The 16,996-nt window shown below is 35.0% G+C and overlaps 1 protein-coding gene across 1 annotated transcript in view; it reads right to left on the bottom strand.

Annotated features, from left to right (window-relative positions):
• The window catches only part of SCN2A (sodium voltage-gated channel alpha subunit 2), an 80,891-nt gene that overhangs the window by 41,863 nt on the left and 22,032 nt on the right, over nt 1-16,996 (bottom strand). Inside the window, exons 3-11 of the mRNA XM_014282933.3 lie at nt 14,159-14,277; nt 11,533-11,622; nt 9,636-9,764; nt 8,868-8,959; nt 7,714-7,986; nt 4,193-4,256; nt 3,486-3,627; nt 2,475-2,681; nt 774-1,064 (exon numbers count right to left, since the gene is read on the bottom strand). Coding sequence (XP_014138408.2) covers nt 774-1,064; nt 2,475-2,681; nt 3,486-3,627; nt 4,193-4,256; nt 7,714-7,986; nt 8,868-8,959; nt 9,636-9,764; nt 11,533-11,622; nt 14,159-14,277 — 1,407 coding nt within the window. The remainder of the gene's footprint in view (nt 1-773; nt 1,065-2,474; nt 2,682-3,485; nt 3,628-4,192; nt 4,257-7,713; nt 7,987-8,867; nt 8,960-9,635; nt 9,765-11,532; nt 11,623-14,158; nt 14,278-16,996) is intronic.

Consider the following 16,996-nt stretch of genomic DNA (forward strand, 5'->3'; position numbering starts at 1 on the left):
AAGCAAGTCATAAAGACCAGGGAGAATCAAGAAGGTGGACATAAAAGGAAGCAGCATATTGAGGCACACAAAGGAGCAGCAAAAGGAGAGTGGATGTGAGATCTGGCCTTGGAAGTGCTGAAGAGGAGAGAGTCGGAGGTCGGCAAATGAAGAGGAGCTCTGAAAAGTTTAGAAGGGGTAATATAACAAAACTAACAAATTAAATAGATGTCTGGATGGAGAGATGCAGATGGCACTGAGTCATGGTGTTTCAATGTAAGAGAACACATGCAAGGACACGTTGCCACACATATTTCCACCTTCTTGAAGATAACACAATTAACGGTCTAATATCAATTAATTTGTCAGATTTCACATGAACATTTATGCAATTTCTACGGGGGTTTTTGCATCCCACATTTTAGTACCTTTCTCATGTAAAACATTAAATTCCTTTGTATGTGTGCACCAAATTTTGAAGCCACTGATAATGCTGAATACATCCATCTTGATGGGGAGATAGGTCCATTTTCATTAAGAAAGTTGAAATACAACTCATTTTAATTAATACACATTATTTTGATTTTTCACACAAATTAAGAATGAAACAAAATAGCTCAAATTCTTACAGTTTCATCTTTGGCTGCAAATATTAACTTGGTCATACTTTGATCTAAGGTATTAAAGAATCTGTAGTATCTTTTGCAAGAATTGACCAAACTACTTTATAGTGTTTCATTTTGTATGATTAAGCAAACAACAAAGGTGTTTAAGAGGTAATAATACTATGGTACCTGGTGTGGGGAAGAGAATTTCTTTTCGTAAGTCAGTCTATTCCCTTCAATGGAAAATCGGAAACCTTTCCTTTTGATGCTGTCCTCTGATTCAGATTTGTGAAATTCTTCCCCGTCCTTCTCCTCGCCTTCAGATTGTTCTTTTTGCTTTTTTTTCTTTCTTCTGTTCCTCCTCTCTTTAGCACTCTTTGAGCTCAGTTTTGACGCCTCAGAAGAACTTTCGGAGAATCCACCTATTCCACCTACTCCACTATAATCTCTTGAGTCAGCTGCTGCAGCTGCTGCTGCTGCCTATATGTACAAGCACATATGCAATTTACAACATTTATACCAACACACACCACTCACTATTTTAAATTTATTGCCATTCTTAAAAAAAAATACTTTTAAATAAAAGCAATGATCCCACTTCACTGAACCCAGCATATCCTTACAAGTATAAATTGTGAAATAGCACAGGAACCGTAATTTGCCACTGCTCTGTAAACCAGGAGCTAGAGCAGCCCAAGGGAAAACTGTGCTGTCAGAGAACCGAGTTAACAAGCATCTGTTTTAGATGGGAGGAATATGTTGCAATGAATTTTTCACCTGAAATACTATGTAAAGGGAAGGGATCAAAGCTCAAACAACAGGAAAAATCCCTGTTAACAGAAAGCAACACTTTCTTACACCATTTTGCTGGACTTTGAATGCTCTCTAGTCTACTACAGATCTGGTGTAACATTGCTTGTCTCAGTTTTGCAAATCATTATCAGAGATTTGAGTTAAATTGCAGGCTATTAGAGGCCTGTTGTTGTTTGAAGTTTCAAACATTTGTGGAGGATTTGATTGACAGTTATTTATAAGTTGTGGTAGAAAAAACCTAACCAACCAAACAAAACCCCCTATTGCTGACTAGTCATGTGCTTACATGGAAGACACAGAGCACCTTCTGCTCTATGTGGCTACACACCAAGCAGACATTATCAATTATCCTATTAAAGTTTTCAGAGTCTTCAAAAAATGAAAAGGAAATTCAAAGCAGTATGTAATCATGATTTCTGTACCACAGAAGCATTTCCCCAGTTTCTCAATTTTTTCCCATTTTCTTTAAAACTGAAGCACTACGGCTTTCTGCTGTGAGAGCTGGGAAAGGAGTAAAAAAACCCAAATATTGCTGAAGCAAAATATTTCTTCCACAACGCCTCAAATACATTTGCTTTTGTTGCTGAAATAAGCAGAATTCCTGGGATTTTCTCCCCCACATCTCCATCTCCATTTCACAGAATCACAGAATGGTTGAGGTTGGAAAGGAACCTCTGGATGCCATCGTGTCCAACTCCCCAGAACAGACAGGATCACCTAAAGCAGGCAACCAGAACCACATCCAAACAGCTTTTGATTATCGTCAGGGATGGTGATGCCACAAGCACTCTGAGCAACTTGTTCAAGTGCTCAGTAAAAAAGCTAATTTCCATCTCCAATTTGAAAATCCAGTACTTTGGCTTATTATCATTTTTTGCCACGAATTAACAGGTTCACTCAAGCCAGCAGAAGCAGTGCAATGGAAAACATTAAAGACTGTTTGCAAAACAAAGGAATTTATAAGGCTGAAGCTAATCTATTGTTAGGAGTAGGGGAGTAGAAGTATTCTGATATGTAGACATAAAGTATCCAATCACAGTCATGAATGGAAGAAGGAATTTTACTTTACAGGGATACCTGAGCTTCTTCCTGTTGCTTTTTCAGTTGTTCCAGCATTTGCTGAAATTCTGCTTCTTTCTGTTCTGCTTCTTCCATGGTTGCTTGATTTTGTTCTTCATAGGCCATGGCGACCACAGCCAGGATCAAGTTAATCAGGTAGAAAGAACCCAGGAAAATGACCAAAACAAAAAATATCATGTATGTTTTCCCGGCAGCACGCAGTGTCTGGAGAAAAAGAGGTAATTCACATTTTTAGCAGACTTTTAAATACTGTTGCGTAATATGGTAGCATCTGTGTCATGATCTAGAAACACATTATAAGATTGTTTTGTATTAGCACAAAATTATTTTTTCCATATACAAATAGGATTATATCCAGGCTATGTATACAAAAATCCAAGTTTTGTGTATACTATGGTCAAGGTAAGTAAGATTCTGTAGCTTGAATACTTCAGAACTTCTGCCAATGAGTAGCAGTTGCTGCCCCCACTATATTGTCTATATTACAGCCTTTAAATCTAACAGTAGTGGGGCCACTAACCAGCATCTTACCTTCTTGTCTCATCAGTCCCAAACTACAATGCCACAAAGACAGTGCAGTATACAAAATGTCACGTTGCACAACATCACTGTCCTTCAGGTTAAGGATACATGTAGTTCAGGGACAAGATGTAACCTTTTTAAAGACAACGTATTTGTACTAACTTCAAATCAATTTAACTCGCATCTATTTACAGCATGTTTGGGTAAGAAGCTTTAACAACTTAAGTTCATTTACTCACTTGTGAAAAGAAACAATAACGCTTAACCACCTTAAAAAATAGCAGCTATTTCCTATTATGTATTTGAGTAGCACATGAGAACCTAAATCATGAACAAGGGCCCTATTGTTTTAGACAGCTTACATATACAAAATAAAAGATGATTTCTGTCCCAAAGACCTTAGGGACATGGGAATGAAAATAACTATGCAAGTACTATGTAGTAATGGTATTGGTGATGGTGCTGTTTATTTTAATAAGTCCTCACCAGCTGGTAAAGATTCTCCCAAAAGTCCTGAGTCATCAATCGAAACAGTGACAAGAATGCCCAACTGAATGTATCAAAACTTGTGTAGCCATAGTTGGGGTTTCTACCAGCTTTCACACATATATATCCTTCTGGACATTGACTACAAAAGAAGAGGAAATGCTATTTTTAACAACTACTCTAAATTACGATATGCTATAGTAAATCACAAAATTGTTCAGGAGTACCAATTGCTAATGAAATTATGAACAAGTAAAATTTTATTCTACATACCTAAGATAAAAATATATGTCTTACTGGTTTTCAAATGTTAATTCCATTTCCTAATGATATTTTAATACTTCAATAATATAACTAATAGCAATCTACCCTTCCCCACAATCTGTCATATCAACACATCTCTACCAGGAAAAGAGAATGTCAACTAGCATGGCTGATGATAAACAGTTGTCAGCAAGCTAGCAGCAACATTTATGCACATAGCAATCATGTGGTTACGTCTACAAAATTAGCCTAAGATGCTGATGAAGGTGCCTGTGTAAACTCAAATCACATAGATGGTTATATTCAGGTATAGCTTCAATGGCAAAACATTGGTAATTTGCAACTGCATGTACAGTTGATACGACAGTTGACCACCTGAGCTATTCTAAGTAGCTAATTATTTTTTCTTGATGCATGATGAAAAACGATGATCATTTTCTTACCCTGCATCTGAGCTATTGCCACACAGCAGAGCATCATTTTGTCCTTCCAAGAAGTAGAAATGACCTGTTTTAAAAAAAAACAAATGAAAAAGGTTATGAGAAAGATCATTTATACCAAATGGAAATTGAGCAATGATACAGACCTTTACACTTTACAGAAATAAGCAGAGCTAACAGTTTAACTGCAATATATAATGATTAGGAATAAAAAAAAGCATGAAAAATACTGTTTTGACTATAGAGTCTTGAAGCTGGCCTTTCTTTAGAAAATAGAAAGGTAGTTGTACAGATAATTCTCAGTAGCCTACCCAAATTAGTAAGATACAATGGGTGGAATACCAAATTGTTTATGTCAACAAATGAGTGAACAAATAGCAGCAAACCAAGACAAAGGATGAGGGCAATTCCCTGCCTTTGTTCATGCATTTTCATATATATCATGTAGTGTTATTTCATTACATACTATTTTATCCAAATATTACTTGAAAAAGTACTGAAATTTTTGCAGCATGAAAACATAACACAACATGCATAAGAAATTGCTAACTGGATCTTGACTTGAGCAGCTGAGGGAGAAACCAGGCTTTTATTGTACATTACAAAAAATTACTACACAAAATTCTATAGCAGAGGAATGTACTTGAAATATCTATATGTATTTTGCCAATAGGCTAACTACTAAAATAAGGTAAAATATAATTTAAAGAGGTGGAAGTCTTAAAAGCCCCTGGCACATTGTTTTCTTTTCTTTGTTATGTTTTGAGGCAGAAAGAGAAAATCAATTTGCCATCAATTCCTAGTTTGGAATTTTTAAGGTAAAATGGGAATCTCTAGTGGAGATTTTTGGGTCAGGTGGCATATTAAGCTAAAGTTGCCAGAATTAGGTATGTTCTAGCTGTTCCCAGGAAGCAGATGGTTCCTTTGAGATTCACTTCCAGCTGGCATGAACTAGCTTAGCTGGCATGAACTAACTGAGGGCTAATGCTAAGGAGACAAGAAGACAATTGCAACCAATTCCTATTGACCGCTTCTCCTCTGTCACCACCAGCATACAACAGAGACAGCATAAAATCAGCTTACTTTAGAGAGAGGTATATTATGTGAATAACTTAGGCATCTGCAATCTACCCTCAGATATCAGATAAGAAAATAGTGGATTTTCAGACATTCCAGTGCTCACATAGTCATGCCTTGTGAGAGATCTAACCCCTACTTAAAGAGCTTAAAGATGCAGATAGGCTCCAAGCTGGATTTTCAAAACTGTCTGTGGGCCTAATTCACGTTCTTACGTGGCACAGCTCCTCCACTGGTAAGCAAATGATCCTGTTAAACCATCCAGTCAGCTCAATTCTCAGCCCACTATTTTGGAAAACATTTACATAATAATTATCTCAATACAAAGATGATGATGATCAAGTAATAAAGATAGTCCATATGAGTTTGTAAAAAATACATCATATATAAAACTATTCCTGTCTCCTGCCAACTTAGTAACAGGACAACAGTCATGGGTGCAAGTCCTACATGACACTTTCATAAGCAAATAAAGGAGATACGTTCTGGCTGGAATCATCACAAAATATATGAAAAAAGATTCTCAGAGAGCAATTGCCAGTGGCGCAATGTCAATTCACAAGGGCATCGTTCTAAACATCCTCCAGGGATTTGTGCTATACATTCACAACAAGTTTCATTACCAACTCAAGACATGAAATAATAGAAAAAATGCATCAAGTATTCTGAAGACATCAAGCTAGGAGAGAAGATGATTGAAATTTAGAATGACCTTTACAAACTGACAAGCTGGTCCAAAAGCAATTTGATTTATTTCAACAGAGACAAGTGGAAAATGCTACAGCTGACAAGGCAAAATCAAATACGTAAATGCAAAATAGACAGGATCTGGCCACAGCCACTGCTGTACAAAAAGATGCAGTGACTCAAGAACTGCAAGTTGACTGTGAATCAACAATACAGTGCTGATATAAAAATGATATAAGTTTTCAGATGTGTTAACAGGAATGTTTCATATATGGCACATGAGATAATTACTTCTGATTTGTCCCTTTATTAGAGAAGTACCAGACTTGAGCATCTTATTAAAAAAAAAAATCAAAACCAAAACCATAAAAAAAAACAAAACCAAAACCCAAACCAACCCAAATCCCAGACTAATTGCAAAGAGTCCAAAAAAGCAAAGAAATGTGAAAAAAGGTTTATAAAATGTAAAACAGAAAATAGGATTGCTTGGTTTAGAAAAGACCAGAAATAAAGAAGATAAAGGTTTTAAAATATCATACAGACTAATAGAAAGTAGTCTAAGATTATCTTATTTCTAAGACCACAGGAGAAGCAGTAATATATTCAATCTGAAATCAGGAAAATTTACATTAGACATTTTTAAAAAAAACCTTTCTATTTGTGTTCTGTAGTACCAGAAACAGCTAAAGGGGAATGGAATAGAAACTGTTCTTCAGACGTTTGTAAGAATAGGTTGTCATCCAAGCTCTTCTCCAAGATGACATTTCTATGATACTACAAGCATGCTGAGATAAGTGTATTAAAAGATTATAAGGCAATGAGACTTGGATCCAAAAGCATTTAGCTGTCAAACTGAGGTTTCCTAACTTCCAGTGATACAGGCATCAGTTACATTTATACAGACTTTATAAAAAAATTAAGATTATGCCTAATTACAAAGTTAAAACTCTAATACACTAAAATAAATAGAAAACACTGAATAAACAGGAGAGACTGAAGCTGTTTACCATGACGAAAGACAGAATAGCAATCTCCCATAGATATGTTCAGAGTTGTTCTGTCTGAATTTTAAAACAGTTTTCATTAACACAGTAGTGAAGTTAACTACCTAAAGCAGTGAAAATACTGTATTATAAGGTACAAAGGAGACCAAAATGCTATTTTTTTGATTTTCCACAGGTAAGAAACGAATTAGAAGACACATGATATGAAATCTAGTTCTTATTTTGCTAGAAGAACAAGCACGGAATAAATCATCAGCACTCTCATCAAGGCATGTCTATGCTGTGCAAGGGACTATACTGTAGAAACACCAAGTTCCAGAGGAAACAATGCAGCTGCATTTACGTGCTATGACAGGATTCATGAGCTAACTGATCTTCAAATGTGGATTTATGATATTGGGCATTATCTTGCGCTACTGTAGCTATACTTTTTTAGATCCCATATTAGGTAGGACTGTCACACTACTTCAGGAAGCTTGAAGCTAGCACGGAAATTTCTGCTTTGTACCGCAATGGGGATTTACTCTAAAAGTCATACTCAGTAAAAGGTAAAAAAGGTATTTTTGTACCAAACACAATATTATGAGTATGTTAAACTACATTATGACTGTTCTTTTATTTACTACACTAAATGAGTGCTTTTATGTCTTTTTGACAGATTACACCATTTTAAATGCAACAGATACTGATGCTTTTGTATCTGTTTAAAAAATTTCCAGAAAAATCAATGAAGTAGATTATACAATTAACTCTTACTTCTGTCTTCGATGTACTCATCCCAGTTAAATGTTGTCATTGTTGTATTAATATATGTACCATTTTCACCTATAGAGCTATTAAAGTAGGAAATAACAGTTGTTTCAAAAGTAGAATTGTCTGGAGGCCACTGCAGGCATTTATTCCTCAAGTTGCCCATGAACAGCTGCAGCCCTATTAGTGCAAATACACTCAGACAAAACACAGTCAGGATCATTACATCCGAGAGCTTCTTCACAGACTGAATTAGGGCTCCCACAATAGTCTTCAAGCCTGCAAAGAGAAAAGATTTTTATTATGATGTTAAACAGATACTAAACACACAAAAATTCAAGTGCTTTTACCTGACAAGATAAAGATTTCATGCAAAATGACAACTAAATGAGTCTAATATTTATTATACAGTAATTTTCATGAAAAGCCTTATTACTTGTGAAGATGAATGAAAAGCTGTAAGTTTATGCCTGTTTTACAGTGTACAGAAATAAAAACTACATATACCAAACATATTGTTTATGCCAAAACAAGTGATTTTATTATTCATGCTATATCTCAACCCTGCATAGAAAAGCATCGTTACTGTAGCTGATGCTTCTTGCCCAAACCTTTCTTATATGAACCTTTTGAAAAGTATTCTGCATTAGTAAACCCAGTACCAAGACATTATAAGTGCATATTTGAATGATATCATAAGAGGGGTGATGGTTTGGAGAAGAAAGACATCTTTAAAAAAATACCCCATGCATGGTCCATGCTATCCTTTAGAGTTTAATTTTTTATACATGACTTAAAACTGAATTGAGTTGCTATATCAAGTGCCTGCAATAAATGATAAAATTTGCATCAGTATGAAAGCTTAAAAATAACTTATATTTAAAACACGTACAGGAAAGCTTGATGTCATAAGATGCAAATCACATAGGCTGTTTACTGCAAATATCTCATGCAAGAATTTGTTAAACTCAAAGGCTGACCTTTTTTGAAAGGAAAATACAAGTAATATAAGCAAGAATCAATTTAAATAAAATTACATGTCTTGATTCCTGCTTTTTTATTTTGTTAACAATGTGCAGCAAACAAGGCTTATGCTTTAAAAATGTGAGTACAGCCTTTGTAGAACAAAAGTCAGCCTCAGTGTTTAACCTAGCTCTCACCTGGAATGACTGATATTGTTTTCAAAGCTCGGAGAACTCTGAATGTTCTCAACGCTGAGACATTGCCCAGGTCCACAAACTCTGTCACATATCTGTAATAGGGGAGTTCACACACAAACACAATGACAGCACACAAATAACAGTTGGAGATACGAGGGGCCTAACACCTTACACCAACTACTTCTTACCTGGGATTACAGAAATAGTTTTCAAAGCTCTCAATACTCTGAAAGTTCGAAGAGCTGAAACATTGCCTAGGTTTACAAATTCTGTTACATACCTGTAGGATTAAATCACAGTTACTCAGAATTGAGGCAGATTTTATCCTATTTGCTTGGGTCTTTGATCAAGACCTCTTCACCATTCACTGTATTTTGCCTGTGTTATAAATATGCTCCTGACCATGAAATTAAAATATGTTTTATCAAAATAAACCACATTGACTTGGTGTTTGAAACCTAATTTGGTCAGCTTATAGCAGGAAGTCAAAAGGATTCCTTTAATTCTGGGATGCAGAAAGGAGACAGGATATGAACAGTTCAGGCTGATGGCATTCACAATCCTAATGGGCTGGCACACCATGCTGGCCTCTGCAGCACATGCTTAGTTAGAAATACTAAAATGTGTAAAAGAGGTAAAAGAAACATATTGAAACTGCAGGAAGTCCAGGCTCCAAATGTTCTGGCTGACAAAATATGAGGCAATTTTTAGTCACTAATTTCATGCTATCAGAAGATATTTTTATAAAAAAATAAGTAGAAGACTTACGCAAATGTAATGACAGTGAAATCTAGCCAATTCCATGGGTCTCGAAGAAACGTAAAATCTTCTAAACAGAAGCCCCTTGCAAGAATTTTAATGAGGGATTCAAAGGTATAAATTCCAGTGAATGTGTATCTGAGGAAAATATGCAAGACAGAGTTTACAGAAACACACAAATGTTAGTTTTACACATGATGCTCTTTAGTTGCTTTATTCTCATTTTCTTCTTTTTAAGTTGCCTAAGAATTTAATGGCAGTTACAACCAACTTTAAACATCTGCAGAATGCATACCATAAGGAAGGAGGAATAAAATTATGATTGAAAGACTATATGACAACCCATAGCTTAAGTTCAAATTCTATAATCTGTACAGTAAGACAGCTACAAAACTCCTGGTTACATCATTGATGCATGTTTATGTCCAATCTGAATCCATGTTATAACAAAACATGCGGATAGATCATATTAGGATTTCAGAATTTGTTTCCAGACTAAAAATGTCTTCCTTCAATGTTATTTTTATGCTGAAATGTTTAGTACCATGAGCTGGCAGTGTGCCAACCCTCATCAGTCCTCTTTGGCTTTGTTACAGAGTAGCTGTATCCAGTACTTCACCTTCAGCAAGACAGGCATAGTACCTAAATGAACCAAGAGTTTCCAGATGCAAAATCCTGTGTAAGAGCAACTAAACATTTTTTACAAATACAAATAAAATTCAGCTACTCATTTTGACTAAAAAATGTGGTTGAAATTTAAAAAGTAATAATATTTAATTCTGGCATTCTGAGTAATTTCAATTTGCTACCTGCAAATGATGTCATCTTGAAATATAGTTTCATTTATATTTTTAATGAAAAAAGAATTCAAATTAAACTATTTAAAGGTTTGAAATGGTTTTCAAACTTGAGTCAAACTGAAATGATTTTTCCAATGTTAGTATTTTCAGTTTAATTACTAAAAAATTTCTTTCCTGCACAACTTTACTCAACAGACATTGAGTATCTACATGTATCTATCTGTTGTATATCTAAATGGTACAATATAATGACATAAAGAAATACTGAAGCTAGATATCTTTATTCATAAATATTTACTAGATGGTAGACATCCTGAATACATACATGTTCATATCGAACTCAAAATAAGGATGCCTGCATTGACTTTAACAGCTCTATGACTTCACTTTTGAATACTGAAGTTTAAGCAGGTAAGTATCATCCAAAGCAGTTAGGAATGAAGAAGCAGCAGAAGTATAAAATGCTATTGCAAAAATGAAGCACCATGAAGAGCAGCGTTTCACACTGGGGTCTACAGCCTTGCAACTACAACAAAATATACACCAATTGTGTATCAGCACCAAGTAGCTGACACCGTGCTAGACCTTTTCTTTTCCTATGGGAATATTAGCCAACCACTTAAACGCTTTTTTAATAGCTCTTTTTTTTCCATACAAACTTTCCATTGTTAGATTGTCTTTGGTAAAGGAAAGCTGCACTACAGTGAACACAGCCATCCATCACACGATCCCTTTATCTGTAATGGCTATTGCAACAGACATGGGAGAGTATTTCCCCGCATTTTTGCACAAACATAACATAGAATGCAGTGGAAAATATTTATAATCCACTTTTTTGCATGATCATAAGTCTAACTTCTCTTCTTACATTCTCCATCTAGTACTGCAAACAGAGGATGGACATTGAACAATTTGTAATGAGGCATTGTAAAATATATGTACTTAATATTGCACAGAAGAAACTAGCATCAGAATATCTGTTGAGAGGATATGCCAACCAGGTAGCTGCTGCCAGTGGATGCCACCCAAATATAAAATAATTTTACAGCAGTTTATTTCAGATTACCGAATATTATTATTTAAAAAAAAAAATCCATTTAACTTACTCTACATTCTTTGTCCAGTCTGGAGGGTTACTCATGGTCATAAATACACAGTTGGTCAAAATAGTGCACATGATAAGCATGCTGAATAATGTAGGTTAAGAGTTAAGGAATGTAAGCCAGAAAATCTCATAAAAAGACTATCAAATAACACACTGCTTTGGCAGATTTCCACTATCAGGAGCTATTTATCCCTCCACACTCGGGGAAAAGCCCTGAATATGTAAAAAGCTTCCACAGTCACTGTTTTATAGCTAAAAGAGAACAATCACATACTAAAAATTAGAAAATATGAAAGATATTAAAAAAGCCCCAACCCTTAATTTTAAGAAGACCTTAGATTATTTTTTCTTTTGAATAAAAATGTGAAAGTTTGAAGTAGTAGCTCCTAATTTAGTAGAATAACATAAAAGGCACTTGTTTTGGATGATCCAGCCAAATCTGATCTAAATCATTCATACAAAACAGTGAAAAATAAATTTTCTTGACTTTTCTTTTTCTATGTTTCACCATAAAATTTGGCACATATCAATGTTTTTGCTGATCATTGTAATACATATATTGAAAGCTAGTTATTATATAGTAGGAGAGAACATAGGGAAATCTTAGTGATAAAATTATTTTATTACTGTTTGCTTTATATATAGATTTTGTAGTATAAATGTTGGCAGAGGGAAGACACATGATATTCTAAAAGAAAAGAAATCTAAAAAGAATTCCAGAACAGGTCCAAGTCATAAATAATTCCACTGATTTTAACAGAACTGCTCTGGATCTACAACCTTTCACTCTCTGGACTGACTACATTCTTCTCAGAAATGAACATACAAACACCAAAATGAAAACCATAATGATGATGCACAAAACGTCCACATGATGGCACGATAACCTAAAACTAGAAAGGACAAAGCTCGATTATGAGAAGAGCTTTAGCTTCTGTAACTGTAAAATGCAGGTTCACATGGTGTTTCTAAATAGAAGTCCAAGTATAATGGGGTGGGAAGTACTGTGAGGTTCCCCACATGAAGTTCTCTTTGCATGTCTACATTAATGAAGAAAACCTTCAAGTGACAGCAAATACCTCTGCCTTCTCAACCTTCAAACAACTGTGTGGCATTACATTCAACAATTCTTCGGGTTTTCTGCTCAGTAAATATATTTCAAATTCTTTACTCAGCATCTAGCTTCTCACTATGTAATTCATATATGAGCAAAGCAGAAGAGAAAGGTATTTTTAAAAAACATAGAAAATCATGTGTTATTAAAGTGTTCCACAAGCCTGTATTTTACATAGGCTTTCAAAATCCTTTTCGATGAAATGTCCTCTCAGAGCCGCAAATCGTCACTATCCTTTCATCAGTGGTAAAATAACTAGCATATACCTTCCCACAAATTTAAACAATGTTTTTTAACATTCTTTGGTGACTCTAGCTCTTCACCACCATCTCAGTCCCATGATCTCCCATTATTCCTTGTAATTGAATAATGCTCTATAACTTCCTAAGGAATGTCAGATAACTGACAATTATTTGTAGTGACACCTGTAGCAAGCAAATATAAAACAGGCTATGTAGTGTCATGATTGATCCTGAAGTCATTTGTAAGCTAGCATTGATAACACATCCAACATGTAACAACCATTGTAATTATCAGAATTCCATTATACCAAGATTGAAAAAAAATCCTTTCAAGATTTATTCTATGCGATCTTAGTATCCCTGTATGTAATGTTATCACAAAACTACTTTCAGTGCACTTATGTTAGACTTTTGTAAAATGTAAGTGTGCAAACTTTTGTATTTGCTCCTTAAGTAAACAGCCTTGCTGAAGTCAATGCCCTCACTGTTCAGATCAGCATTTGGCATCAGACCAGTGGGATGCCTACTATAGTCAGCTATCAAAACACTAAAAAAGACAAAAGAATACATAAGTCACTATTACCATTTAGTTTTGCAAATGTCTACCTGCAATGTGGAAGTCTCACATCCTACTTGAAGACTGAAATGAAAACATCTACAGAATTACGAGTGCATAATTGAATAACGATCAAGAGATAAAATAGACAAGTAAGATACATATAGGACTGAGAATGCGTAACAAAACAAGAAGCCTAAGCTGTTGATCAACCTATCCTTCTGCAATTGTGATCTGAATCAGAAAGAAAGGAATTATGAAACCGTATTTTCACCAAATATTCATGCAAGCACAAACGTGGGATCAAAGATTTGCTTTTTAACACACAGTGTCAGTGAAGAACTGAAAGTATTTTGAGCAATATATCTGCAATTTATGAAAAGTGTGGAGGAGAGGAAAAGATAAAAAAATATGATGATTACAGGAAAAATAAGCGGGAAGGGAAAAAACAGGTGTGTTGGGGTGGAAAGGACACAGGAAAAAATTGTAAAGGGCAATGACTGGCTGTCTGTCTTCTGATTCTACTATATTAAGATCCAGCAACGAACACAAATGTAAAAAGGGAATAACAGAAAGAATGCAAGACAAATAGTAGAGAGAAGAGGGACAAAACACTATAGATCACATTGATCCTGGGACATGTGCCAGAGAATGATGTAAATACTACATAACATCTCATTCACTACAGTTTTAGACTAACCACTTAAAAGGATATGAATGTACCAAAATCTTAATAGCTATTTTTCTAAGAGGATTGAAAGGAGTTAACATGTACAGGGCAGAGGTGGCACTGAATCGGAATATTGCCTTCCCTTTATTCAATACTATAAAGGTCTGGAAAAAGACAGAATGAAAAAGCATTTAAAAGGCACCAAGTTACAAACAAGTTACAGGTTAAAGTCCAGTATCATTTTCATTTAATCATTAATCATATTTGGTGAAACTCTTCTTCCATTTATACCTCCCCCAGAATCACAATTCCCTTGTCCAGTTCACACATAGGAGAGTCCAGAACCCAAATTACTATAAATACAGTTGCATGAAAACATTCAAGTAAGTTCATTTAGATACTACAAGTAATCCTGATATTGCTACCTAGAAGACAGAGAGGTATACATAATACATAATTTCTGAAGAATTAGTATATGACGATTTGTACCTTATAGTGAGGTATGTAACTTTAAAAAACATGACAGCCATTAAAACTTCAGCATTCCCTGATCAAATAGCCAGCATTAGTTAATCACATTAAAGCACTAAGGCAATAGTACTTACAAAGTGATCTAAATTTCATGAATGACCTTCATGAAAATAAGGAAGAGTGTTCAATAACCAGTTTTCAACATTACACTGATGTACTGAACAGTTTTTGCTGTACTCTAAGGCAAGAGTAAACGTATTGGTTCTCTTTTCAACTATTTCTTGCGAGTTTCATACCTGCAATTCTGTCTATTTTCCTTCTGTTATGCTTTACTTTTACCCAATACAGAATTCAATAATCCATGTATTTTCACTGTGTCTCCACAGTTTCAGCAATAGCTCATGCATACTATCAACATTTTAAGAAGCATTTATAAATGTAATAGTTTTCTTAAGACCTGGGAAATAAAGAATAAAGCCTTTATTTAACATGCAGAAAGTTTTAAAATTATTTAGATTTCCATGCATTTGGGGAAATTCCTATTCTATTTCTATCATCACTTCTTTCTACACGTGTGTGAAAGTTCATGCTCTTTGAAGGTAAGTGGATCTATCTAGCATTGTGGCAGCCCTAAAAAGCCCAAAGGGAACACAAGCCATGCAAACCTGGAGCACAGCCAGTAGCCATGATCTGCCTCTGCTAGAATCAGAGGGCAGCATTTGTAAAAATTATGCTCTACTTTCTGAGCAGGTGTGCCAAATACAGCAGCTGAAATCCTGAAAACAAAATGCCTCCCCCTGCCTGAAATCATTTCAGTGCTTCCAAACAGAACATACTTGCATTCCCAGATACCCATTGATTCACAAGCCATGCCCTGGTCCTTTGTTGTAGAGGAGAAAGGATTGGTCTGTAATGTACTCTTTGCTACCATTGCTTTTCAACTCTATTACTATTCTTCCTGGAGTTCAAGAAAATATATCCTCAAATCAAAGTTTTTCATATGTTTTCTGTTCCCTTTACTCTGAAAAAAAAAACCTGATGAAGCATCAGTTGTGTGATGCTGACTCATAAAGACATATTAAAAAATTTAAATGGAGCCTGACCTAAACGAGGATGTTCAAAGATATGCAAAGAACACCAAGAAAAATAATGGGAGAAATTACTATGGCAATACATGTATAGTTTGGAGTCTTACATCTCATCTACTAGAAACCACTATGCTTTTGGAAAAGATCAAGACAACTGATAGGCATTTCTCAATCAGGAAAAAGAAATTCAGCAGGATTTCACTTTACGTCCACACTTAATTGCAGAATTACTTTTCTAGTTTCCAAAGCGTGATAATATGTGTACTAACTTTAGGATTTCCAACAGTGAACTGAGAGTTTTGATACTGCAGAACTGGGAAAGAAGGAAGGAAAGGGATCAGCACTTTGACCCAACTTCCATTTGCCTTACTTCCAGACTTCAACAGGGTAAATCACTTGAGTAAAGGGAGTAGAACATTATATTTAATTGAAAACTTTGTTTTCAAATTTAACTCTTGATTCCCTGTAGCACAAATTGAGTTTTTAGAAATTCTGCAATGAACATTTAAGGTAGAGCTGTTTTTTTTTTAAAGCTGTTCTGTCTGTTTAGTTTATCACAGTATGCCTATGTTGTTATTGTTTCAACATATTTGTGATGAGGCATACCCTTAATTCCTGCAGGAGGTATCTTAATTTGTATTTTTTTACTTAGTTCAAGTTTGACTCCTAACAATCGCTGGGAGTTTTCTTCCTTTTTCTTCGAAGTATTTTTTTTTTTGCTTTCATGGTTGTTTTTTAAATTCACTTGTTTTTATTCACTAGCTAGTTTCCACAGGAAAGAAAAGAAAGCACAAGAAAAAATTGTGAAGACAGAAAATAAAATAATGGCAATTTGTTCTTTACTGATAAAATAATGATGGTGCAATACATAGGATGCCAGAATCTGAGCTACTGGAATTCTGGAGGAAACCCAAGGCCATCTGGTCAAAAGTCTAAAAGTTCAGCACTTCTGTGCTTGGCCACAACAATTGTTGTTGTTACTTTAAACAGAAAGTAAATATGTGGGTTTATTTTTTCAAAAATGAACATATCTATAAAATATTTTTTTAAATTACGCAACATTCTGCCAACACTCCAAGATTAATTCCTGCCTCCTCTTTTTGTCCCTCTTTCAAACATCTCTTTGATAAAAATCATAGAACAATATAAATCTGGATGTGAAAAGTTTTTCACTGAGATATATGATGCCTCTACAGAGTACAAAACAGAAGAGGATGATCTTCAGCATATCCTGAGAAATTACCTTCACGTATTTCCCTATCCTTCCCAGCAACAAGAGAATGCGACCTAGACTTTCCATGTGACTGTGAAGAAAGCTAGTGAA

Source organism: Falco cherrug, chromosome 8 (assembly GCF_023634085.1).
Source record: "Falco cherrug isolate bFalChe1 chromosome 8, bFalChe1.pri, whole genome shotgun sequence".
Classification (NCBI taxonomy): domain Eukaryota; kingdom Metazoa; phylum Chordata; class Aves; order Falconiformes; family Falconidae; genus Falco; species Falco cherrug.